This window comes from Lissotriton vulgaris, chromosome 5, assembly GCF_964263255.1.
Source record: "Lissotriton vulgaris chromosome 5, aLisVul1.2, whole genome shotgun sequence".
In the NCBI taxonomy this organism is placed as follows: Eukaryota; Metazoa; Chordata; class Amphibia; order Caudata; family Salamandridae; genus Lissotriton; species Lissotriton vulgaris.
Window position 1 is genome coordinate 2008655655 of NC_141693.1, and position 26191 is coordinate 2008681845.

At 46.0% G+C, this 26191-nt stretch overlaps 1 protein-coding gene across 1 annotated transcript; it reads right to left on the reverse strand.

The window, feature by feature from the left end:
- Positions 1 to 5808: 5808 nt before the first annotated feature.
- On the reverse strand, positions 5809 to 25492 carry EXOSC2 (exosome component 2). The gene is made up of 9 exons (XM_086924809.1): positions 25243 to 25492; positions 21087 to 21188; positions 20741 to 20786; positions 20570 to 20659; positions 10271 to 10336; positions 9718 to 9786; positions 7710 to 7886; positions 7248 to 7376; positions 5809 to 6541 (listed from the first exon to the last, which is right to left on the reverse strand). The coding sequence occupies exons 1-9, from the start codon at positions 25356 to 25358 to the stop codon at positions 6461 to 6463; spliced, it is 876 nt and encodes a 291-aa protein (XP_086780935.1). The 5' UTR covers positions 25359 to 25492; the 3' UTR covers positions 5809 to 6460.
- Between the last annotated feature and the right edge of the window lie 699 nt (positions 25493 to 26191).

Genomic DNA, 26191 nt, shown 5'->3' on the forward strand with positions numbered 1-26191 from the left:
ACCTTCGCCCTGGCGATTTCAAGAATCTGGCTGTATGAGAGCCCATTCAGGTTCCTGAACAATGCTGCCAGGCCAGCAGCAAGAGCGACCCCTTTCCTATTGATTTCCTCCTTATGTGACATGAAGGAACCATCGCTGTCGAGTATGAGGCCAAGGTACCTGTAGCTATTTGTTTTTTCAATTCTGCTCTCACAGAGGGGCCAACTACCCTTCCCCTACAGGGCCTTTGTGGCAAAGATCATTATTTTGACTTTTTTGCTATTTTCATCCTCCTGTGTACACTCCAGTTGCTTTCATGAGGTGCTGCATCCCAACTTGTGCTCTGCATAATAGCACCAGGTCGTCGGCATACAGAAGATTGGACAGCTGAGCCGACCCTAGGTTGGGAGAGTGGGAGTTGATGGAGGGGTGTTATGGTGGGAGATCCCCAAGAAATAAATTAAATAGCATTGGTACCAGCACGCACCCTTGGTTGAGCCCTCTTGTTGTTGGGAATGGCCTCGACAGATTGCCTCCATTCCCCAGTTTGATCCTGACCCAGTTTTTGGAGTGTAGGATTTCTATTGCTTTCAGGAGATGAGGTGGAACTTGCCAATTCTTCAATTTTTCCCAGAGCTGGATCCGGTCCACTCAATCGAAGGCGCTTTGTAGTCAATGTAGCAGAGATAGAGGGGGGAGCTTTGAAGGTGTCAAATGTGAGAGATAGGGCTAATATGTTTGTTGTGGTGATCGATTGAAGCTTTGGAGAATCAAATACGAGAGACTGGGCCATTATTATCTGTATGGTTGTATCATACGAGATAGAAAGCATTGATTGGGTCTGGTAAATGATCGAGCCACACACAGGAATGCAGTGTGTTTGAGAGAGGAGATAAATGGTGGCATCATCGTCATCAAGCTTTGTCTATATGTGAGATACGAGGAGATCCAGTATAAATGAAGTACTGTGTCGACAGCAGAGGGTGGGCCCAACAGGAGTAGAGCTGTGACCTTATTGTGCTCCTTTACTTAGGTGGACATCTGGGAGAAGACAGCCCTTCCTATTCATTTTCCCTGAAGTGACACACCCCAAAAGCAGTCTGTAATTAGCTTGGCTGAATGGTCAATGTTAAAAAAAAAATTAGAGTGGTTTGATGAGGACGATTTACCGATTACGCTGAGGTGACACAAATTTAGTATCTAGGGAGTTGTTTTTCTGGGCATGGGTTCCACACAAGCATTTAGTAGAATGCATTTGAAGATTTAAACTGGGGTTGGTGTCGGCTGGTGATCCCGTTGGGGTGTTTGATTGAATTAAATCACGAAACTTGGGAGAGGTTTGAAGGAGGGGAGATGTTGCAGATTGTTCTTGACTTTATTTCTGTTCTTTGTGTGTTAAGTTTATTTATTTGTAACACTTGTAGTGCACTCTATCACCTAACATGCATCCTGGCGCGGACCCAACAGTGTACAGTCAGACTAGTGTTCCGGGAAACGTATGAGTGACCAAGTTACGCACTCGGAAATAGCCACGTTTTTAGTCTTCTTAAATGGAAGGAGGTTCTCCATTTGTCTCAGCTCCAATGGAAGCCTGTTCCATAGTCAAGCAGCCAAGGTGCCGAACGCCCTAACTCCTAATTTTATTTTTTTGAATCTAGGCACCTTTACCAACCTCGCTGAAGAGGAACGAAGGTTTCTCTCCGGAACATACCAAGCAAATTTCCCCCTCAGCAGTGTCAGCCCAAGCCCGTGAATGGCCTTAAAAACTATACAGAGAAATGTAAACTTGACTCTCTGGAATATCTGGAGCCAGTGCAGCTCTGACAGAGCCAAGGAGGTAGCGGAACGTCTTGGTTTCCCCTGGGCTAATTTAGCTGCTATTACTTCAATCCTCTGGAGCCTTTCCAATAAATCTCTCGGTGATTCCAGCAGTGAGGCATTGCAGTAGTCTCATCTGCTTAGGATGGTACATTGCACTATCAATGCTCGAGCCTGTACTGGCAGAAGCGGAAGAACTTTGCGCAGGACTCTAATAATGGCTAAACAACTCCCCACGGTTTTATTAATCTGTGAATCAGGCGTCAGCTTATTATTAAACATAACACCCAAGTTACGGACCTTCTCGACAGGCAGCGGTGGGCTGGCTGACGCTAATGGCCAGAAATTCAGGGGGAGCACATTGGGGTTCTTCCCCACTGGACAGTGGAGAATCTCGGTTTTCTCCACATTAAACTGTAGCGAATTCTCCTTCAGCCACTGAGCAGTGTCTCGAAGACACTCAAGAAACACCTCAAGAGGTGTAGACTGTTCTTCCTCTAAGGAGAGTATAAGTTGAGTGTCGGCCGCATAATTTACAATATTAATATTATATGACCTTATAACAGCAATTAAAGGTTTCATATAAATATTCAGTAGGATAGGGCAGAGCGCAGAGCCCTGAGGAATGCCATGCAAGATAACAGTAAAATCTGACTGATAGGGGGGGGAAGCGCCACTGCCTGTCTCCTATTTGAAAGAAAGGATTGAAACCAGCTCAGAGCTGTGCCTGATGGCTCAGTGGACTAATGCATCCACTGTAGGGGCCGGTGTTCGACCTCATGGTCACAGGTTCAAATCCCGGAGGGTCCACTCAGCCTTTCATCTATCTGAGGTCGATAAAATGAGTACCATTGAGTTGGGTAACAAGGAACGTGTTATTCAGCTCCAAGAGACCTTTGGATGAACATGCACTTTACAAATACACATATGCCTGCTATTCCCACCTCTTTAAGTCTCTCCAGAAGAGTAGCGTGATTGACCGTATCGAATGCGGCAGACAGGTCAAGCAGGATTAAAACTACGGCTTGACCTCTGTCTGCCCGCATACAAAGCTCGCCCATCACAGTCACTTAAGCGGTCTGTGTACCGTGAGCTGGACGAAAACCGAATTGCACATCCTCTAGGATTCCATTGGTTTCCAGATCTTTAGAGGGAGCTCTGCTAACTAGGTGTTCTACAATCTTTGCGGGATAAGGTAACAGGGAGATTGGCCTATAATTTTTTGGGCAATCTGGATTCAGTGTTACCTTTTTAGTAGTGGGGTTACCAGTGCCTGTTTCCACCCTGTCGGTACTATTCCCCTAAGAAGAGATCGGTTACAAATAAGGCAGAGAGTAGGGGATAGTTCTGCTCCCAACTCCTTCCACACATTATGTGGTAAGGGGTCCAAAGGTGAACCCGAAGAGATACCCAAGGCCATTTTATGAAATTCCTCCATCGATGTTCTCAAAATCAGTTATGGTAGGCATCATCTCTATCTCTTCATCTCCTACCATTTTAACATAATTTGGATTTCCATCAACATGACCCTTATGCTCTATGCCCTCAGCCCTCTCCTATGACATAACCTCTCAGAGGCCGTCAATGAGGAATTTAATTTTGTCATTGAAATACCTTACCAGGCTATCACAAAGACCCCGAGTAGGGGGCGTCTAATTCTTTACACAATAAGGGCTGGTCAGATTATTCAACATTTTAAAAATGCTTCTGGTGTTATTCGGAGCATTCAAAATAGTCTTGGAGAAATACTTAGTCTTTGCACTAATTATTTCTTTCTTATATCTGGTAATTACAAATTTCCAAGCAGATTTATCTTTTTCTTCATACACCCTTCTCCATCTCCTTTCTGCCTGTTTACACTCTAGTTTAAGATTTTTCAATTCATCAATAAACCAGGGTGCCAAAGGTCTACCCACTTTCTTATGATTCTTTAGCGGGCGGTCTGGTCCAGTGTAGAGAGGATCTGTGTACAAAGTGACATATAGTTCTCCTCCACATGCCTATCAGTCTTGAAACAATCATAAAGACCAGACACCGGAGAAGTGCTTCCCTTTTTTTAAAAGGGATTTCCAATCTCTACTAACATAGTTTCTAGATTCCCTGGCAGCCAAACTACGAGATTTTAGGTTGTATACCTGAAATGTATTCAAAAAAATGGTCAGACCATTCCACAGACAAAATGTTCAGAACTCCCAACAGAGTTTTATCTGCGAAAATCAAATCAAGCATATGACAACCTTTATGTGTCGATTCAACAACCAGCAGATATAAGTTGAAACCTTCACACGATTGGAGGAAACTACTAAGACCGAAGTCATGGGTTCCATTGAGCCACATATTGAAATCCCCTAGAACCAGTAATCTGGCATGAGTAGCCGCCATATTACTAATAGTTTCAATCACAGACTGCTGTTGTGCATGGATAGCCCCTGGAGGTCTGTAACAAACAATCCCAGTCAATACATGACCATTAGAGTCTTTTATCCCAAATCCCATCATTTCAAAACCCTCTGTCACATCAATGTCTATTGTGGTCAAGCTCCATGTATCTTTAAAGATCACACCTACTCATCCTCCCCTTCCACTTGTTCTAGGTTTATGCCAAACTTTATAGCCAGGCAGACATGCCAGTCCTGGCTCTAAGTCGCAGTCAAGATGTGTCCAAGTTTCCGCCATGAATAATATATCCAATTTGCGAGATTCCAACAACAATTGAATCTCCACACAATGCTTGGGAAATGATCTAACATTTAATAATCCACATATAGGGTGATCCTGTTTAATGAAATCTGATAAGGGATATGCAGACTCATATTTTCAGCTTTCCCCTCTCATCTATCATCCGTCGTTCAAACCCAGAATAGCTTAAAGTTTGTATGTTGCTTTGTTCCTCAGGTGACATTCTAGCTTTTTCATCCTGGCAATTCGCTTGTTGGAGAATGCATTGCATAACGCCTGCAGGTGTGGTAAAGCAGGAGGTGCATTCTGCCTTATGGAATTCCACAGGAAGCTGGCTTAATTCTTTTGGGGCTCATTCTGCGTCTTTTATGCATTACGAGTAAAGTATTCTCTTACTACTTTTGGTTGCTGTTTTTATTTATTTATTTTATTTAAAGAGTTTTATATATCGCTGGCTAGACCTGAAGGTATCGGAGCGCTTTACATAAGGTTCCACATAGTTGCAAACTTATATCAGTTACATATTACCAATGAGAGTGAGAAGGGTAAGGAGGTAGGGGAGAAAGGGGTACGGTAAAGATATAACAAAGAAACGAAGGGAAGGTCTGCCCAAGGTCAGGCTGGGTAGGTGACGGCCGAGGGGGAATCCGCAGCCCATCTCCTCTTCAGCTATCAGGTAGCTCCACCGGGCATTGGTCAAATAGCTAGGTCTCAACAGAAAAACTTTAAAAGGATAGAAGGCAAGAAGGAGGGAGCGTGGAGGGGGTAAGATGAGAGGGTAGGAGGAATATACGACAGAGAGATGAAAGAACGTCTGCCCAATGTCCGGCTGGATAGGTGACGGCAGAGGAGGGATCCACAGCCCGTCTCCTCTTCAGCTAACAGGTAGCTTCACCGGGCATCAGTCAAATGGCAGGGTCTCTACAGTCGAGGGAAAGTTTGAAGAGTACATGTCCTAGGGGAGAGCAGGATCAAGGTCAGGTGAGGGAAGTGGTTAAGATCAGGTCGATGACCCGTTCTATTTTCCAAGAGTGGTGGAGCATTGTGGAGAGACCAACTGAGCGCGGCTATCTTGAGGTCAGGCAGGGGAGTTGTGCCATGTCCAAATCTTTCATTGAGCAGGACTGTGACAAGGAGCTTCCAAGCAGAACGCGTACTAACTCTGGTGCACCCACTGCATCACCGGATCATCTAAACCCAATAGGGCAAAATGCTGGACTCTGTCAGAGGCGTAATCGTTCAAATTCCCCATTTTACTTACTAACAAACCCCACATGGTTATTTCATTAGGGGAGCAGTTATGTGTTTTGTAGATCAAAAATGAAATTCACATGCTTAGGAAAATATTTTATTGATCACAACTGCAAAAACTATCAAGAAGCGAGTAGAGAACAATTTGAAAAACTCAGCAATTGAAAGCACATTAAGCATGTTTATGTTACCAGTAAAATGATTACAACAATAAAAATGTACACTGATTTAGCTGTTTTTACCGTGGGTGTAGACAGGTAAAATGTAACACTACAAAAACATTAAACAGGTTTCTCTCCACACCGACTGGTCCTAAAGATAGGACCTCTTAACTCGCCCAGTTGCAGGCTGCGCTCCAAGAATCTTGAATATATCTATGTCTTTACAGCCACCCAGTCTTTGCAGGAGCAGCTAGGCCATTACTTGACAGCAGTGGTGTTCTTAACTCTTCTACCCTGTGTACAGTATCCCACAAGAAATTCTTGGAATGTCATGGTTCTGGCAGGGCTAGTTTCACAGATCGGTCTCTTACTGAAACGTGTCCAGGAGCAGGAGGGTCTTAAAGTCGGACCCCGCCCAGAGCAGAATGAGGATGGACTCAAGTGCTAGCAGAACCAGAAGTGCACTCACTGGAAGGGTTGCAGATCCGAGTCTGCCACCTTGACAGCGGTGGGCCGCAGAGCACTGTCGCCACCTGACTCCATGTTCATGTCCTTCCTTCGGAGTTTCCAACCTAACCTTCCTGGTCGATGAGTCGCTGCCTCGTTTCCATCACAATCTCTTCCGCCACCTCAGGCTTCAATAGATCCTTGATCTATGGAAGGGAGAACAAAGGAGTGGTGAGTACAGAGGGTTGACTCAGAAGCAAGTAAACCACCAGGCACTGGTGAAGCATACTGAAGTGGTTTCATCAGCCTGGCACCAGTTACAATGGGCAAACCCTGAGCCCAGTGAAGGATTATTACAACAGGCGACCATGCTAGTACCATGACCATGCTAGATTTTGGTAACTGATATTTGAAAACTGCATGGACATCAATTAGGTATTCGAGTTACAATTCAAACACTTTTACAATGCGATATATTTTCTATAGTCAGTGATTTTACAGCAAATCAAAAATGTATTTTTCAACACATGGACAAAATGTGAAGAAAACTACTGCTGCAGAGTTTATATATATTTGAATACAGGAATTATTGTAATCCAACACTGTGCGTGTTAATACACAGACAGGTTACAATAAAGTGCTGTGGCACCGCTGCACTTCAAACTGTTTGTTGTATGGAATGCTGGCATCACGCGCCCCATTTTCAACACAGACACATGCAATTGTTACAACTGATAGATAACCTTTCTGAGCAGGCACTAAAGAAAGACATTATTTGAGCGCAAACAAAGCTGAAGAGATACTGCGGGAGGTGCAGAATTTAAGCCCACCACCCCCTATCCTGGGCTCTTTAAGAAAGCCTCCCAGGCACAGCACTGTACAGTGAAGGGTGGTGTGTGCACCAGGCCTTACCTGGTGAGGCATGGAAGCCTCATAGCAGTACAGGATGCTGGTGTCATACAGCATCATTTTCTGAGAGGCCAGAGCCACAATACAGTTCCTCAGGCGTGAGATCACTTCTCTGTCAGACAGGGGAATGGGCTGTGAAAAGCAAGACAGTAAAGGTGAGGAAACCGGGTGGGGATGCGGAACACAAGCCTGCATAAGACATTTGAGGTGTTCTGGAAAGAGTAGCATCGACAAGCAAGCAGCGGGGTCAGCTTAACCCCTGCTTCGCTTCCGGGGCAGCCAGGACCACTCACAGCTGGGGTAGCAAGAAAAGGGAAGAGTAAAAAAGGTGCTGAGTGGACTTGAAAGGACAGAACTGGAATGATGCGATGAACAGATTGGGCCAAGGAAGGAAAAACAGAAACTATTAAAGTGAGGCAGTCGAGTCAACTATAGCACAATCACATAAGCATGGCTCCATCTCACCTCCAGATTGGTGACAAACCCCCCGGCCTCCTCCTCCGTCTGCTCAGGAGTGGGGTAGATCCAAATGAAGCCATTGTTGCCCAGGATCACGGATGCCCCGCATGGCAGGTTATGAAAGTGAGTCTTGCGCCGTTTCACCAGGGAGGGAGAAACCTGCACCAGCAAACCCTGGCCCAGCTGAAACGGGAGCGTTACAGTACTTAGCAGGACATGGGAGCGAAACAGGACTCACAAAACAGAGCCCAGGAAAAACAAATGGAAGAAGCAGAGGAGAGGGGCAGGAGAGAAAAAAAGGACAAGGAAAGATCTAAAGATGTCACAGAAAAGGAAAGATAGATATGAGTGGGACAGAAGGGAATTATATAAATAAATAAGGAGACAAAGATGGGTGAAGGAATAGGTGACAGCACAAAGTGGATCCAGTGACACAAATTATCAAAGCCCAGAACAATTATTAAGTCTATTACATTCAAATTTACTACAATTAAAAATAGTTAAACGCTCCAAGTCAACCTGGTTAGTAGGAAACAATACACCTGTAACATCTTTTTTTTTTTCAATTTACAGACTTCCTCGCCTATCTGTATGAAGCTTTCACTCTCCTCAGAGCCCGAAAATCCATCTCACCCTAATGCTTGAACCGGAGGACACAAAGACTTACAGTTGATCAAGTCGACAAGAACAAGCCAAGCAAGTTAAAGGAATCATCTAATGTAGGAGCAGGACACTTTGGGTGGGAGTACACCCTGAGAGAGCCCAAGGAACGAAATCATGGAGTCTGTCACAGTGCAGTCCACGAGCCCAAGGACCAAAGGGATAGAGTTTACTATGGGAGAGTCAACACGTTTCAGCTTCGTCTCTGGACTCACTGGTGGCAAGCCCCAACTCCACCAATCACTTGACTTCACGCAACCGTATATTCAACGAAGAAGCAATTCAATTCAGGGAAAGCTACACCAACACACAATAACCAGTTATTCTGCTGCCCACAGGGTACACATACTGCTTTCTCCACCCCTTAATCCCAGATTAGTGTGGTTTAGTGCATCCCTTGGAGAGAGCAGATTCCTAAATGCACAGCTGTAAATGTTCCATCTACGCGGACTTTAAATATGCTGCCATTGATTAACAACGACTGTAAGCATAAAGGAGGAATAATTTGATTATGTCGCAATTTCCCAGAAAAAAAACAGCACTGGCCTCAGAGGGTTTACCCTCCACAGTACCGCCACAACATTCAGAAGTTGGCAGGTTCCAAAACAGGGGCTTTGTATTCTCGGAACAGAAAGAGTGCCCGCTCTCCCACAACTGTAGAAAATATAAGTTTGGGGTTCTAGCACATCTGCAACTTCCAAAGATTTTTGTTTGTGAAAGTTATCACAGCACTTTTTCTGTACACGCCTCAGCAGTTTTGGAACACAGCCCGCTGGTACCTACAGTTTAGCTTGTGCATTGGCCCATCCTCCTTTTAAAACTCCACCACTAGCGCCATGAAACCTAAGGGGGGGGGAAGTGCGCTCTATAAATAAATATTAACATAACCTGTGCCATACAAGTGTTTAATCTAGTAGTATCCTAAAACACACCTCTTCTGCTAGAGCTTCAACGTACTGCCTCCTATCTATCTTTCTCACACACTGCATCTCACAACTAGTACCACTCGCACCGCTCTCTATCATCTCTGAATTCACACATGCTGAATCCATCGATACCCAGCAAGTGCACAAAAGAGAGAGTCCACGGGCTGCTCAACACAAGTGGACTGCTCAAACCAAAGCCAAATAGCCATGCAAGTAACCCACACTGTCTTTGTGCTTTCAGACAGGTGCTCTCCTCGCCTTGTGCTGTGGGAAAAGGAGAACTGGATTTCTGGGTCCTCACAGAATGTCCTCTGCTCCTTCAAACACCCCCAAACCACCGGACAGCGTGATAGAATGCTTGATGCTTTGGGCTGCAAATCAACTTTCTAGACCAGGAAGGACACCCAGTCCCAGAGCAACCCTCTTACCTTGCCATATTTCAGACTGCGTGTGTGCATCGAAAGCGCACCATCAGAATAGACGGCCTGAACCTCTGCCTAGTGATGCTAGTTAAAGAAACAGCGTAATAATTGGTTACTTCTTTGTACAGCTCCTTAAAAACACACTGAAAAACACTGCAACAAGCATTTTCCAATTAATATTGCACCCAATATTAGATCAGTTTCTCAAACATTCAATTCATAATCCATACAGCACTTAGCAACCTGCAGCCAGTACACGCTACATAGCACCATTCTCTAAGACTCCGTTCTAAGAATCCCGCAATGTCTTTTACACTGCTTTCCGCACACCACCAGCATGTGGCTTCAACCCCAAATGCACAAAAAGTGTCCAACAAAGCAGCCACTTGTAGCAGACTAGCTTCCCTTTAAAATGGTGGCAAAACAATCTACAACCATTGTACTACAAAGGACCATAGGTTCATTGATAGCAAGCATCTAGTGCTGCTCCAACACTGTGCCTTAGCTAAAGCAGGCACCACTTTACCTGCTTCACCTCGCTTCAACGGACAAAGGATACACTGATCAAGTCCCCTTCCTGCAAGTAATCCCTCATTGCCAGCTCGTCCTCTGCTGATCGCCGCCTCTGAAGAGAAGGAAAAGAATTCTCAGAAAGCGATGTTTGGTTTTCCAAAGCTACCAAAGAATCTTCGCTGCTGCCTTAAACAGGTTAAATTCTTGTTTACCACGGAGCTCCATGGCGGCTGAAGCAGGTACAGAGAAGGGTCCTAGACCTTGATGAAAGTGTGTTTACAGGTCGGGCCCCCAAATGGAACACTTTCCGGATATTGTCTGAGAAAGCGCCACTAGAGGAAATTCTCCCATATCACACTGATGTGTTTTATCTAGGAACCCGATCAATATTGTGACCTTATGCCCCTATATGGCTATAATCAATAAATATCCCTATAATGGCATAATAATCAGAGCCATATTTCAGTAACTCGCCTCTGCAGTCCATGACACAGCAGAAGCTACTTCCTTAGGTTCCTAGAGAGCACACAGAGTTCTTTCGACACACCAAACCCCCAGCAACCTGGGAAAGCCCCACTTGCTTTGTTTTGATTAGTAATAGAACTCCTGCGAGCACTGTAAGAATGACCAGTTCTTAGTGACTTCTTTATTGATGTTTTATGTCCAAAACTTACGTCAAACTCAGCACCTTAAAGTATAAATATACCAACGTTGCCTTAAGCAAACACACAGTGGTGAATACTGGAGCAGAACAGCTGTCCCCTTGCAAAGAGCCCAGCAGATGAGAGAAGCCCACGGACGCTGCCCCTCCTCTTTTGACGCGCTGAAAAAGACGCTGTCTTTTCTCCTGCCGAGGAAATCCAGCTCCGGTGTTTCCAGCCTACCCTTGCAGGTGACCGGGTATAGGGTCCTGAGAGGGAGATACCAGACCTCCTACATTCTATTCCAGAGGTACGGAGCTGACTAAACCCTTAGAGAGAATTCTTGAATCATACTCTTGGCAAAACCAACTTAACCTAAACTGCTACTTACTCCCTCCCATGTATTAGGCTTAGGTCAGGTACACCGGGGTAGGCGTAGTTAGAAGCACCAGTTGAGGTCGTTAGCCAATGTATATATGAATGTATATATAGTGTATATATTTTATTCATTTTAACTATCTTATGGCTAAGAAACCATATCAATGCTTTTACAGTATTATTTTGTAATACTCCTTTTACTGTACGCACTTTTCATAATAACAAGTCTTGCAATTGTGGCAATTCATTTCTCTTGCATTAGAAAGAAGACTGCTCAATAAATAATACCTTTTATTGAAAACGCCCATCTCTCTATTCTCTGCACCTTGGTGAAATTAAATCTGCACAACTGACTGAGTGAAATAGCTGTCTATTGTTTCACACGACTCTAGAGATTGACTCTTATTCTGAGGGAGCAAAGTTGTCATGTTTATGCGGTTGTCGGAAGCTGAATCCCTTCTTGTCTGAGCCAGGGAAGCTGATCACTTCCTATTCAGTCAAGAAAGTTTCCAGTGACCTCTGAGCTAGCTGGCGCAAACCTAAATTAAGTCTAACATAGTCGGTAGAGACCTAGAAGACCTCAGTCCTACGTCTAAACTGTTGTTTATGTTATTCCAATGCGCAGGGCCTATAGGGAAAATAGGAACTACACTACAACACCTTAGCGCGTGTTACATATATGGTATTTTAATAACACGTTTTTAGACCACTCACTTTGCACTACACATAGGTCTTGAAGAAAGTCCTACCACTAAGAAAGCATGGCTGAAACATGTTGACCTACTAGGATATTGGAATTACCTTAAGATCTCCTTAAATATCTCACTCTTGTTTTTATTAACTGCCAAGGGCCCACTCATTAAAATAGTCATTTTTAGGGCTCGCCTGCTGTGCGCATGCGCATAGCTGGCAAGCTCTATAGGGGCTTAAATAAGCCTTACCTAGACTGGCGATTTGATGCTGTGCCCGTGGCTTTTAGGTCAATGCGCAAGCGCATTGACCTAAAATGCGCGTGCACATCATCAAATCGCCAGTCAATCGCCAGCAGCACTCCTCCCCTGCTGCTTCACACCCTCATGTCGCTCTCCCCGCTCCGCCCCCTCCCCTGCCCGCCGTGTCGCATTTCTCATCCCCCCTCCCCACAGCAATGCCCTCAGCCGGCCGGCTTGTATGCCTGTGCCATTTTGTCGTTACACGCATTTATGGTGTGCATGCTTACAAAACGACGCAGGCAGCCATGTCAAAAGCTTATTATTTTTTTTTCCCAACTTTAGCCACTCTGCACTGCGTTGCTAAAACAATTGGCGACTTGTGATCCTTGACCTCTGCCAGATAGACTTATCTGTCAACCAAACTTTTAAAAGTAAGTTTGCATTTCGTGGCCGTTGTTTGTGTCTTTCAACAGTCACTGTTATTTACCGTTGTACAACCTCCAGTTTGAAGAGTGATGAAACCACAACACACTGTGCCAGCCACCATCTTTCATGCTGGTATGACTGCACACACTGTGATCTCATTGGGTGAACTGGCACGTGCTGCCAATCTTGTGCTGCCATTGAGGGGTTAAAAGGCACAGAATGCCACCCTCTATGACACTGTCGAGGATCGAATGGCTTTCAATATCACTTCCTATGATGTCTTACTGGAGCTCAAATGCATAGGATGTCCTTTCCTACTAAGTAATTTCCCATGATGTCACAGAGGGGACAATTTGCATATGACCTCACGTTACTTCAGTGAAATAGGTTAATGGGTTTCTTTGACAATTGTACTAATTGTGAAACAGGCATACTTTTCTGCAGATGGTTATACATTGTTAGGTTTCTCTTGTACCAGTATCACTTCCACGTCGTTTCACTATATATGGAACCATCTCTGTTGGTGTTCATCTGCTGAGGCTCACACATGCTTTCACAACAGTGTCCTTACATTTGCATTTGAATGCCTGAATTTCAAACCATTTCGGCATGTGTCTGCCAGATTTGCCAACGGCATCGTGTGGAGTTATGTGGGATGTTAGATTACAACCATATGTAATCATATGCAAAGTAGGTGTGCTCCGTGTGATTTCTTAAAGTGAACACACATGCACGCGTGTAAGATATACTTTATCAGTGTTCCATTGTCTTTAGGAACCTTATTCTTTACCTTACATGCTGTTTTCCCCTAAATGACCCTGTACCTACAAACCACCTCCTCATTCGACTCACATTCTTTCTGAATTAAGCGTCTGTGTGTCTTGGCAGTCTGCAGATGCCAAAGAGCTGCGCGGATGAGTAAATCGAGCAAGCATCTTTGACTTGTGGCTTCAGCTGCGCTTGCCTTTGCCCAGGCTTGTCTTATGTGGCAATCGTACTAGTGATTTATGGTATCAGTTTTCCATTCCATAGCATGCATTATATTTTGGTAGGGTGAAAACAACTTTGCAGCATCTCCAAATATTTACAATCGACGCCCTAGAGACCTTGGTAGAGAACATGTCACTAGAAGTGTGCCTGTTGCACGTACATTCCTTTAACACTTATATGCTAAACAGATATACTCTTCAGCACATCAGCGCTTACAGTCTTCTTTTTATGATGACCTATTGAACTAAGTAATCTTCTATTCATGTACAAGGTGCCTTTTTATAAAGTTAGAGAACCACGCCTGCTGTTCTGTGGCTCGTCGTGGTAGGCATATCCATAAGGGTGAACTGGTATCTATCACCATAGATCACCATAGATAGTGGGTGATCTTTTCTTCATTCAAGAGATGCAATATGTGCGAATATTATTATATGTGTTTTGTATAGGGGGACATTAACAGGGCGGCTTGGTATGAGTTTTTCAGTGTTCATTTATCCATATCCTGATTAAAGTGAGTAGGTGATGTATGGAGAATGCAGGATTTTACCAAAGTGGTGTTATATCTCTTCAATGTACATTATATGTGGATAAACCTTGGATGAATAGATGGATGGATGAGTACACATCCACCACCACATCCACCACCACTTCACCACCGCATCCACCACCACCACCACATCCACCACCACATCCACCACCTCATCCACCAACGCATCCACCACCATCGCATCCACCACCATCGCATCCACCACCACCACATCCACCACCACCGCATCCACCCACCACCGCATCCACCCACCACCACATCCACTACAACCACCACCCCATCCACCACTACCACCACCACCGCATCCACCACCACCGCCGCATCCACCACATCCACCACCACCACATCCACCGCATCCACCACCACATCCACCACCACATCCACCATCACCACCACATCCACCATCAAATCCACCACCACATCCACCATCACATCCACCGCCACATCCACCGCCACATCCACCGCCACATCCACCGCCACATCCACCGCCACATCCACCGCCACATCCACCACCACTTCACCACCACTTCACCACCACTTCACCACCGCATCCACCACCACCACCACATCCACCGCATCCACCACCACATCCACCACTTCCACCACCACATCCACCACCACCACATCCACCACTGCATCCACCACCACCACATCCACCACCACATCCACCACCTCATCCACCAACGCATCCACCACCACCACCGCATCCACCACCACCGCATCCACCACCACCGCATCCACCACCACCGCATCCACCACATCCACCAACACATCCACCACCACCACCACCGCATCCACCACCACCACCACCACACCCACCACCACTACAGCCACCACCACATCCACTACAACCACCACCCCATCCACCACCACCCCATCCACCACTACCACCACCACCGCATCCACCACCACCGCCGCATCCACCACCACCGCCGCATCCACCACCACCGCCGCATCCACCACCACCACATCCACCACCACATCCACCATCACCACCATCACCACCACATCCACCATCAAATCCACCACCACATCCACCATCACACCCACCGCCACATCCACCACCACATCCACCACTGCATCCACCACCACCACATCCACCACCACATCCACCACCTCATCCACCACCACCACATCCACCACCACCGCATCCACCACCACCACCACACCCACCACCACTACATCCACCACCACATCTACTACAACCACCACCCCATCCACCACTACCACCACCACCGCATCCACCACCACCGCATCCACCACCACATCCACCATCAACACCACACCCACCATCACATCCACCACCACCACATCCACCAACACATCCACCATCACCTCCACCAACACATCCACCATCCCCTCCACATCCACCATGACATCCACCGCCACAGCCACCACCACATCCACCACCACCGCATCCACCACCACATCCACCACCACCACCACCGCATCCACCACCGCATCCACCACTGCATCCACCACCACCACATCCACCACCACCTCATCCACCAGCACATCCACCACCTCATCCACCACCTCATCCACCACCGCATCCACCACCGCATCCACCACCACCGCATCCACCACCACCACAACACCCACCACCACTACATCCACCACCACATCCACTACAACCACCACCACCACCGCATCCACCACCACCGCATCCACCATCACATCCACCACCACCACATCCACCACCACCACATCCACCACCACATCCACCATCATCTCCACATCCACCATGACATCCACCGCCACAGCCACCACTACATCCACCACCACCGCATCCACCACCACCACTACATCCACCACCACATCCACTACAACCACCATCCCATCCACCACATCCACCATCACCGCATCCACCATCAACACCACATCCACCATCACATCCACCACCACCACATCCACCAACACATCCACCATCACCTCCACCATGACATCCACCGCCACAGCCACCACCACATCCACCACCACCGCATCCACCACCACCACCACCACACCCACCACCACCACCACACCCACCACCACCACACCCACCACCACTACACCCACCACCGCATCCACTACAACCACCGCCGCATCCACCACATCCACCACCACCACATCCACCACCACATCCACCATCACCACCAGCATCAAATCCACCACCACCACCACATCCACCACCACTTCACCACCGCATCCACCACCACCACATCCACCACCGCATCCACCACCACCGCATCCACCACCACCGCATCATCCACTACCTCATCCACCAACGCATCCACCACCACCACCACCACATCCACCACCACCACAACACCACCACATCCACCATCACCATCACATCCACCACCACATCCACCACATCCACCATGACATCCACCATGACATCCACCACCACATCCACCACCACATCCACCACCACATCCACCACCACATCCACCACCACCGCATCCACCACCACCACCACTACCACATCCACCACCACCACAACCACATCCACCACCGCATCCACCAACACCTCATCCACCACCTCATCCACCATCACCACATCCACCACCGCATCCACCACCATCACTTCCACCACCACTTTCACCACATCCACAACCACCACATCCACCACCACCACATCCACCACATCAACACCACATCGACCACCTCCACCACCACCACCACCCCATCCACCACCACCTCCACCACCACCACCTCCTCCACCACCACCACCACCACCTCCACCCCCACATCCACCACCATCACCACCACATCCACCACCACCACCACATCCACCACCACCATATCCCCCAGATCCACCACATCTACATGTGTGTGGCTCTGTGTTTGTAGGTGCAAATGCAATGTTCTTGGATTGTCGTCACAATAAAATACACTGAACATAATCTTCACAAAAGTTATTTACAAACGTTTAAGCTATTGCCATTATAAATTACAATAACTTTTATTTAAGTATTAATTATTTACAAAATTAAAAGCCATTGTTATTTGTAATATCAATACATCTAAGTCACGTAAATACAACACACATTGCATTACAAATGCTATAGGTGTCACATTTGCAAAAGTTAAAACTATTGACATCGTAACTGACAAAGCTATTAATTTTGCTACTTTCAAAACCAACACATAAATAAAAAAAGTGTCATTTACAATACCAATAGCTCAAACTTTCCTAATGCGAGACCTATTGCATTTCCAATGCTTGTTAGGTCTTGCCTACGCAGTGCGCATGCGAGACCTTTAGCCGCCATGCAGCTGTTTTTCCAAGCACATACTCGTGCTTGTGGCGGCATACGCCTTGCGGGAGTGCGAAGCAGCGTGCCACAAGCACAAGTATGTGCTTAGAAAAAGAACAGACTGCTCTATTTAGCACGCATCACTCACGGGTGCACCCTTCTGACTTCTTCCGTTGAGGCGCGTGCGCTAGTCTGCTTCTGCTCTCTCTGTTGACTGGATAGGAGTACTTCAGTTTCTGCATTTTTTGTATGGAAATGCACATGGCATTCGCTTGTTCCTTATTGCTTTAGCAGGCATGGCACACTGTCCCGTTCTGGTTTTCAAGTGCATTGTAACGCAGCTTTCACTTTAAATGTAACTAGCGGCATAGCAGTGCGCCTTTCTCTAGTTCTTTTCCACAGTGCCGCATTCAATTGAAATGTAAAAAGTGGCTGAGCAGAGGTGAGCACCGCGCTTTACCCCACAGCATGGCCTCACTCCTTTAATGTTTGTGAATGGCGCCGCTTTCACCTTGTGCATCTTTGTTTGTGTAGGGCGCTGCTTTGATTTATAAGTGTGCCTTAGTTGTTTACAAACGGGGCTGCTTTCACTTTGTGAGCGGTGCCGCTTTCACTTTAAGAGCGCCTTCCCCCCACAAACAGGTATTTTAATTTCTCCTCCCTAAGGGGCGGCCGTCTTCTCGAAGACATGGCTTCTCCAAACAACCTTATTCTTAACAGAGAAATTTTCCGAGATAATCTCTTTGTCTCTCTGGTCTCTACACAGAAAGGCAAACTAGCAAGCACGGGCCACTAAGGTGCTGCCCTCCCCCAACCTTCTCACTCTCCACATCTACAGATGTCTAGCAGCGTTCGTTTGAAAGGGAGTGTGTAGACACATTGGTCAATTTGTTTCTTGTCCGGGAAGGGAGACAGCTACCAGCAGGAGGGAAGGGGGGGGGCAGAAGATTTCGAAATAGTTTCTAGTTGTGTTGTGAGAAAGGAGAGGCATAGCTGTAAAGACTGCCATCACTCTCCTAAACTGCATATGGGTCTTGTTTGGGAAGATCGATATTCAGTGAATGCCCATAAATCACAGGATGGGACTTCCCACGAGGCATGACCCTACTTCACAAGCTACAAATAAGACTGGTATTTACAAACCCACATTATGGTGTTTTGTATGTACAGTGTGATAGAAAAAAAATGAAACGTGATGCATGTTTAATGTGAAGGTTTAAATAAGCAAGCAGATACCTTAAGCAAAAGCACAAACACAACGTTGAATGAGAAGGGCAAGAGTATCTGCTTGTCTTTTTAAACTCACATTTGACAGATCATTTGTACAAATCGAAAGGTATTGATACTTTTACACGATATACAATGAAAATGCAGTAAGTGTTTAGCAAACGAAAGACACTTTATCCGTGTCTTTATGCAGGTTGTAAGGCGGTATGTCTCTCTGTTAGCTAAACTATTACAGTATTTGCATTCTATGTCACTTTTATATCTATTGAAAAGGTACTAGCTTGTTTCTTTAAACTTTCATGCTTATGGTTGCATTTGTGTGCATTGAAAGGCTATGTGTCTCTCTTCTAATTGCTTTTGGGAAATGTGCTTTATGGGGCATCTGAAAAGCATCTCGTCTTTTCGTCCTTATTTACATTTTTAAATTGTAAACCTTGCTTATGTAGGCATAATGTTGCCTAGGTATGCAAAATCTGAAATTTAAAAATGTAAATAAGTACGAAAAGACATGCTGCTTTTCAGAGGCCCTAAAACACATTACCAAAAAAACAATTTGAAGAGAAACACACATCTTTTCAACTGGCACGATTCATTTAACCATTGGACGACCTAATTGGCACTATAGAAACAAGCATTTTCAATGCAACAGGTCTCACATTTGCAAAAGTTTAAGCTATTTGCATTGTAAATGACAATGCCTTTTATTTATGTTTTAATTTTTTTTAAACCAACACTTGAATAAAAGGCATTGTCATTAAACAATGCCAATGGCTTAAAGTCTCGCAAATGCGAGACCTATTGCATTGCAAATGCTACTTTATCCTAGGGACCCCAGGACAGCTTTTTTAACATTCACTAACTCCTTCTCACTGCACTCACCCAGCACAATAGCAGCTCCGCTGGATCCAGGCGTTGTAGCACACCTATGGTGCACTCAGTGCCTTGGGTGGGGCCGGATGATGAAGCAAGTCACCAACTAGGTTGGTGAGTGAGGGCTTTACTATAAACAATGTGTTTCCTTTCCAAAACAAACATACGCTAGGAGCACCCACTCCAGAGCTAGTTCTCTTTGATAAATCAAATTCTTGTTTAACCCCTTAGATGCTATTGACGGAACGGTTCCGTCAAGAGCGTCGGTTGGCCTGTGCTCATGACGGAACCGTTCCGTCATGAACCCGTTGGCTCATTAGAACGTTCAGCACAGCGCAGGAATCTGCGCCGGGCTGAAGATGTTAAACATGCATCAACTTGCTAAGAAAGGAAGACTAATTGTATCAACGTAAAATTAAAAAGAAAAAGCTGTAAGGCTAAAACACATGCTAAAGGACACATCAGCATCCACTTGGCCTTCGACATTCAGTTACTGGAGCGTTCCTGGAGAAAAATTGTTTGTAAAGATGAATAGTGAGTTTAGTATTCAATTAATGGCCTCTATCTTTCAGCCTGCTCAGTGCATGATGCCTGAAGTAATGAGGTAGGATGTTTTAAGCATCATTCGTGGCACCCAAATGACACTCCATTTAACTCCAAACCTCATCCCCAAGTGTGCCTACTTAAAACTTTCGGAGGCTGTCATCTTGGAAAGGGCCCTATTCATCCAACTTATGCTACCATATGTGGCCTCAAACCATTCACCAAGCGAATTCATTATTAAAAAAAGTATATCCTCTTCACCAGCAGGGTGTAGTGATCCAGGTGGTTCATCTTTATAACAAAAAAAGTAGTGCACAGCAGACACAGCATTAGGGCAGAAGGAATAATAAGGCCTGGAACACATGGATCTCCTTCTGGCACCTCGTGTCATAAATGATCCAATCCTATAGCTGTTTACAAAAGCTTGACCTATCCAGCCGGGGAACTGGCACAACAAACACCCAGAAAAACCCCACACCCTATTTAGGATGTACATTCTCATAGGCGGGAAGAAACCAATTCTGAGAAGATGGCAGGGCTCAGACTCACCAACTCCCCTCCTGGAAGGTTCACTGCGGACAGCAGCAACACAGAATCTAGCCTGGCGTTGGTCTCAACCTTCCATCTCTTTTGCTGCACCTGTGCAGAGACAGTAAGAGAATTTAGCTAATTCTAACTTGTGTTCACTGACAAAGAAGGCAAACCCAGAAAGTCTCTTACCTCTGTGATTCTTCCCACCACAATATCGCCAACCTCGCCATTGTATCTGAAAGAAAAAACCAAAGGAAGCCATGGTTCATAAATTCAATTTGTTTTCTTGTCCGTGATTTTCAGCGAATTCAAGATGAAAAAGATGCCTTAAGCCTGAACTACTGCTGTTAATGGAATGCTGTGTGAAATTATGACTATCTATGGAAATATGTTCTTCGTTTAATTCCTATATCACCTATGTTTTCAAGCGAAGTGGGCAACTTTGAACTGGGGATATAACAATAATAGGCTACGTGTAGGTTTACACTACTGCGTTCTATGGCAACGTTGTTTAACACACACAGCTAAATCGCACCTGGTCTTTAAAGCTCGGACGCAAATAAGTTTATTGACTCTCTCCACTGCACCAGCGACTGACGCGAGGAGCTTCTCATCTTCCATGTAAGTCCCATGGCCTCTACAAAAAGAAAAGGAACAGATTATAAAACCAAAAAGAACTGTGTGAATAAGAAAATAACAGTGTAGTACCTAAAATCAAGGGGTCTCTGGAGCACCTAAGTCAACTCGTTGTGGAATGCAACACAGTTTGCAATAAACAGAAAGAGAAGCATCTGTGTAGGAACGTTTTCCTCTCTGCAGGTTCACCTCAGTTGTTAAGCCTTTTGCTAGAACGTATATTTTTTCAGACTGTAGAACTCTTTGCACATTACATCTGCTTACCAGGGATAAAAAGCCTGTGATGTGCTCCCTACTTTCAACATGGTGAAATTGGCACATCCCCTAACTGGCACATTTAACCTGCCTAATATATGGTATATTGAGTACCCAGGACCAGCAAGTTAAATGTCACTAGTGTAGTGTGGCACACATTGTGCCACCTAATTCAATGACATTGCAAACAAGACTGCAAGCCTTCCATCTGTAGCCTGGGTGTTGCAGTTTTACACTATAAATTCAACCTGTTAAAATAATTACTTTCCACAGGTCAAAACCTTCCTTTTAAATATTTATACGTCACCCCTATGTAGGCATTCTTTTCCATATCGCAGGGAATGTTGTATTTAAAAGTAGGACAGGGAGAAATTGAATGTTAAACATGTCCTTACAGTGAAAATGTCTCAAAAGCTATTCCCAGGGTCGCATGGCTGGCTTTTCTATAGGAAAACGCTGGGTTACATCATTACAATGAATAATGCTAACTTCGGTTAGAAAACAGCTAGAAAAATAAGCAACTCATTTTAATTGTGGTTACAAATCCAATGTATTGGTGAAGTCAGATTTTCAAAAAATATATTAAAGTAAGATTGCTTTTAAAAAGTTATCTCTCCCATTTCTGCCAGCTGTAACTTCACATTTGAATGTGTGTGAAGCGCCTCACAGGAGCAAATAGGCTGAGCTGAGTGGGCAGAGATGACCTCTGAACCAGACAGAATATGCAGGATGGAAATGTCAGCATTTATAGTTTCCGATCCTACTTGATTGTCAAATCCAGCTTGATGGGTCTTCTTGGGTTTTACAAATAACACTAGAGGCGCACTTCAAGGAGGCCTCCCCTATTACAAGTAAATGTTAGACAGCACCTGGGCAGGGCCCTTCCTTTGTCCCCTCCGCCAAGCGGGCTCCAGTCACAGTAGGCCTCTTATTGACATTTCAGTGTACAATCCAGCTGGAGTAGCAAATCCTGCTTGACAGGCCTACTGGGGTTTTACATGTAAGATTTGGGGCACACTTCAAGGGTTCAAGAACAGTATGCAAGACTATTTTTGTGTATCCACGGTCTGGTTGCAGGAATACACTGCTTTGTTCTACTATACTTATGTCTCTGGCTTTAAAGGGGGGGTAACAGTGACTGCCCGAACTGTATTTTAGTGTTACATGTGAGAGAACACTAGGATTACCATGGTACAAACCGCCCTCCTGTCCCAAACACACAACGCTTCGTTTATTGTGGCTAAAGTGTTACGTCACCTTGAATATGCCTAAAGTGGGTAGGGTTTGCCCCAGGAATTTTTACCCTATTGGTTAACGTATGCCCAGGAGTCATTCCTACCCACTAGCTCATGCCAGACATAAATATGGCAAATCCAGACACCCACTTCCGAACCCTCCTGAATCTAAGGAAGATCAGAAGAGGGCTGAACCTGCTGTCTGTGACTGGAGAAGATCCCTGGAGGACTCAACATGCTCTCTCCTACACCCAAGACAAACGTGAACTCCAAGGTTCATGGCTGACCTCCTGTTAAAATTGCATCTAGGTACCAGTTTACGCAACCACTGGCTACCAGTGGCACTTTAGGCTTCTTGGCACTATTCGTACATAAAATGTTTTAAATGTATGGCTCTGGTCTTCTTTATTGGATTTGTCATTTTGTTTATTTAATGTTACTCTTTTTTTCTAATTTGGTTTGGTATTTGTATTGTTTTGCATTTTGGCACGCTAGACATACTTTACACATTGCGTTAGTCTGTCTGCTCTGTGCCATTGATACCAGGGGATTGAGCTCAGGGTAATTTAGGGATTTTGAGGGTTCAGACTGGCAAATGTTATGCTTGTTCCCTGGGGTGGAAAGTCAACCACCACAAATAGTAATCCAATTTCTAACAATCTACAAAAAAAGAAAAGAAAAATGTCCAAAGCTATTTTATGGCCCAATAGGAGTAGATAAGAAAATAAAAAGCACCTCAAAATGCAGTTGCACAAAGATCCTGTACCAGGAAGCACACTGCCTCCAAGCCCAGGAAGAATGAACCCCAAGACTGCAAATCCTGCTCCTCTGCTTCAATTATGTGACAATCACAATCGACGTCTTTTTATGCCCCGCCTTAAACAGCTGCTCTGTGCTCAACATACGTAAAAACAAAATTCCTCAGTCATACCATGTCCCAAGCTCTTCCTCCTGTCCCAATACGTACCGTACTGATGGGCCCTCCCAAATTAGCTGTGTCCATCTCAACAGTACGAGTGCGAAGAGTTCTCCAATAGCTTGGGCGTTTACAGCTACTTTTTGAAGAGAAAGGAGCAGCACTCTAAAGCACTGAAAGTGGGGTCCCTACATTGCCAAGCCGGGCATGAGCGGCAGAGACTAGACACCATCTCACCATAGAGTTGAAATCTCAATAGGCAAGGACTTTCTTGAGGGAGAAGGGATCTAGTCCAAGGATACCTGAAGGCTAGGCAAATAAGCACCAGGTTTCATGGAACCACTGGCAACACCTTCCTATGGAGGGGTTTCTGGGCTCTTCAATCCCTTGCACAACCAGTAAGCGGAAGATGTGTAGTGAGTCATTACTAACAGATACAAGACCTGTAGGTGTTTTAAAGTACTGAGTACAATTGTAGTTCACTGAAAGTGCAAAGGACCTTCCCATGCACTGGTCACCTCAGCTACTTTCTTGTGCCCCATGGGTTTTCATTCCAGTCATCGAATCAAACCCATAAAATAGGTTGACCCAATGGTGATATTAGAGAAGGTCAGCACGGCATCTGCTCAACAACTTTCTGCCTTCTCAAGGTTTACTGTGCTACAACCACAGAGTATGTGTAGGACATTTGTAGGACTATTGTTAGGACTAGCGTGAAAGCTAGTCAAGTCACGCACTGTTCACGTGGTGTTGTCCCACACCTTAAATGATATTCAAAAGTCAATCAATAAATTATATCAATAACTTTTCTTGTATTTAATTCTGTTTAGTCACATAAAACAGGACATTTGTAGGAGCCATACCAGCAGAATGGGAAAAGGTGTACCTATCTGAGGTGGAGAGAAGGTTGTTCCTCACCAGTGCGTGTGAGACACAACTGGGCTTCAAGTGCAAAATGCCAATTAACATGTACCCCGAATGTAGCTGTGTGGCTTCGTGGAAGGGTGTGCTGGTCTTACATCATGTTTTTTGCCCAACTATAGCAGGAGCTTGAAAGAACCTTTCATAGTATGGGGACCCATCCAACTAAGTGGGTGCATTTCTAGCAGGAAGGATACATGATAGGCAGGTGGGAGGACATCCTTAGTGACAATAAAAACACTATGGCTGTTTGTATTGGAAGTGGTGTGTGGAAGTGGTGTGTTCCTTACAAAGTTAACTAGACGTGTGCCTTCTACTGTGTAGGTTAGCAGCAAATAAGTGCCACACCTCTACGAATGCTACAAGATATGCGGATAAATAGCACACCTGTGGGGTGGTGAAATAAAAGGGCTACATGCTGAACAGGGCATGCTGAATTGCAAGATACTCAACTGCATTAAGAAACACAAGTAAATTACAAAACAGCCATAAAAGTTGATCCACTGAATAAGAAGCACACGCATGAGTGACAATTAAGCCAACAAATGATAAGCAGTGGTGTCATGGGAGCTGCTACTACCAGGAGTCACATAAGCCAAGCCCTGCCCTTCCAGAGCAGACTTCAGCCATGGGAATGTCACACACAAGCACGCTGAAACCGAGGCTGCCCTGGTGCACCCTGCACCCCGAGGGGCATCCCTACCCCCTGAGCAGCCCCCCCCCCGCACCTCATGAAGCCGCTGTCGGTGGTGATGGTGTCCCCGGGCGCCACCAGGTGCCGGCCGCTGTCCAGGGCCTCGGGCAGCCTCCTCCGGGCCGTGGGGAGCCGCACCTCCACCGCCATGGCTCAAGGGGGATCGAGGCGTCCACTCAGCGGTCTAACCACGCGCGAGGAGCCTGACTTCCGGCAGGCAGCGCCAGGCACACGCGTCACTTCCGTCGGCGGCGCACGGCCGTCGGCGTGGGGGGGCGCGGTGCGTCACTTCCGGTGCTCTCTGAATGTGTTTCGGGCTGCACCTTCCGCCCCGCGTTCAGAGGGTGCAGTGACACCGCCCGGCCGAACCTTGCATTATCCTATCATTATGATAGAAACATTCACAGGCGGGGGACACATTCGCAGAGTAATGTGGCGCCACGCTGCTCTCAGCCGCTGCCGTCAGTGGCTGGGACATCCATGGGGGGCCGCAGCCCTCCGGTCTCTCATTGCCCTGTGGCCTGCTTCCTAACCTTGTGCTTCTGATCCCGAGAGAGGCAAAGCCCTGGGCTGGGTACCTGCATATACCTGGTGTTGTGTGGCTGGGGCCAGTGACAGCTAGGGGCCAAGGATAATGTGGGCCTACTCTCAGGGGGCACCTGGGGGATTCAACCAAGGCCTTCACTTGGCCTCTCATTAATAAAGGCTCGGACACTGGGTCATGCTCATGGCTCTGCGCACTGTCGCCAAGTGGCCGACGTACATGCGGGGCCCCTCTTTATTCAAACGTGGTCACGTGTCATTTACGCTGCACGCCTGTTACGTCACAGGCGTTCATAAGCTGGAACAACATTCCTCCTAAAATATAAAAAAAACAAACAGGCATACATAGACAAACCATCCGTGCAGTCTCTGAATGGACTATTCTGTTCTTTGGGGTAATGCGGCAATGTTCAGGTTCACGATTAGCATATATTGTCGTA

What these genes read in the sequence shown, in the direction of transcription:
- EXOSC2 (XM_086924809.1), bottom strand. Translation starts at nt 25,358, where the DNA reads ATGGCGGTGGAGGTGCGGCTCCCCACGGCCCGGAGGAGGCTGCCCGAG. An exon ending in ACCGACAGCGGCTTCATGAG is followed by an intron (nt 21,189 to 25,242) that starts GTGCGGGGGGGG and finishes TTCTTTTTGTAG; the next exon opens with AGGCCATGGGACTTACATGG. An exon ending in TGGTGGGAAGAATCACAGAG is followed by an intron (nt 20,660 to 20,740) that starts GTAAGAGACTTT and finishes GTCTCTGCACAG; the next exon opens with GTGCAGCAAAAGAGATGGAA.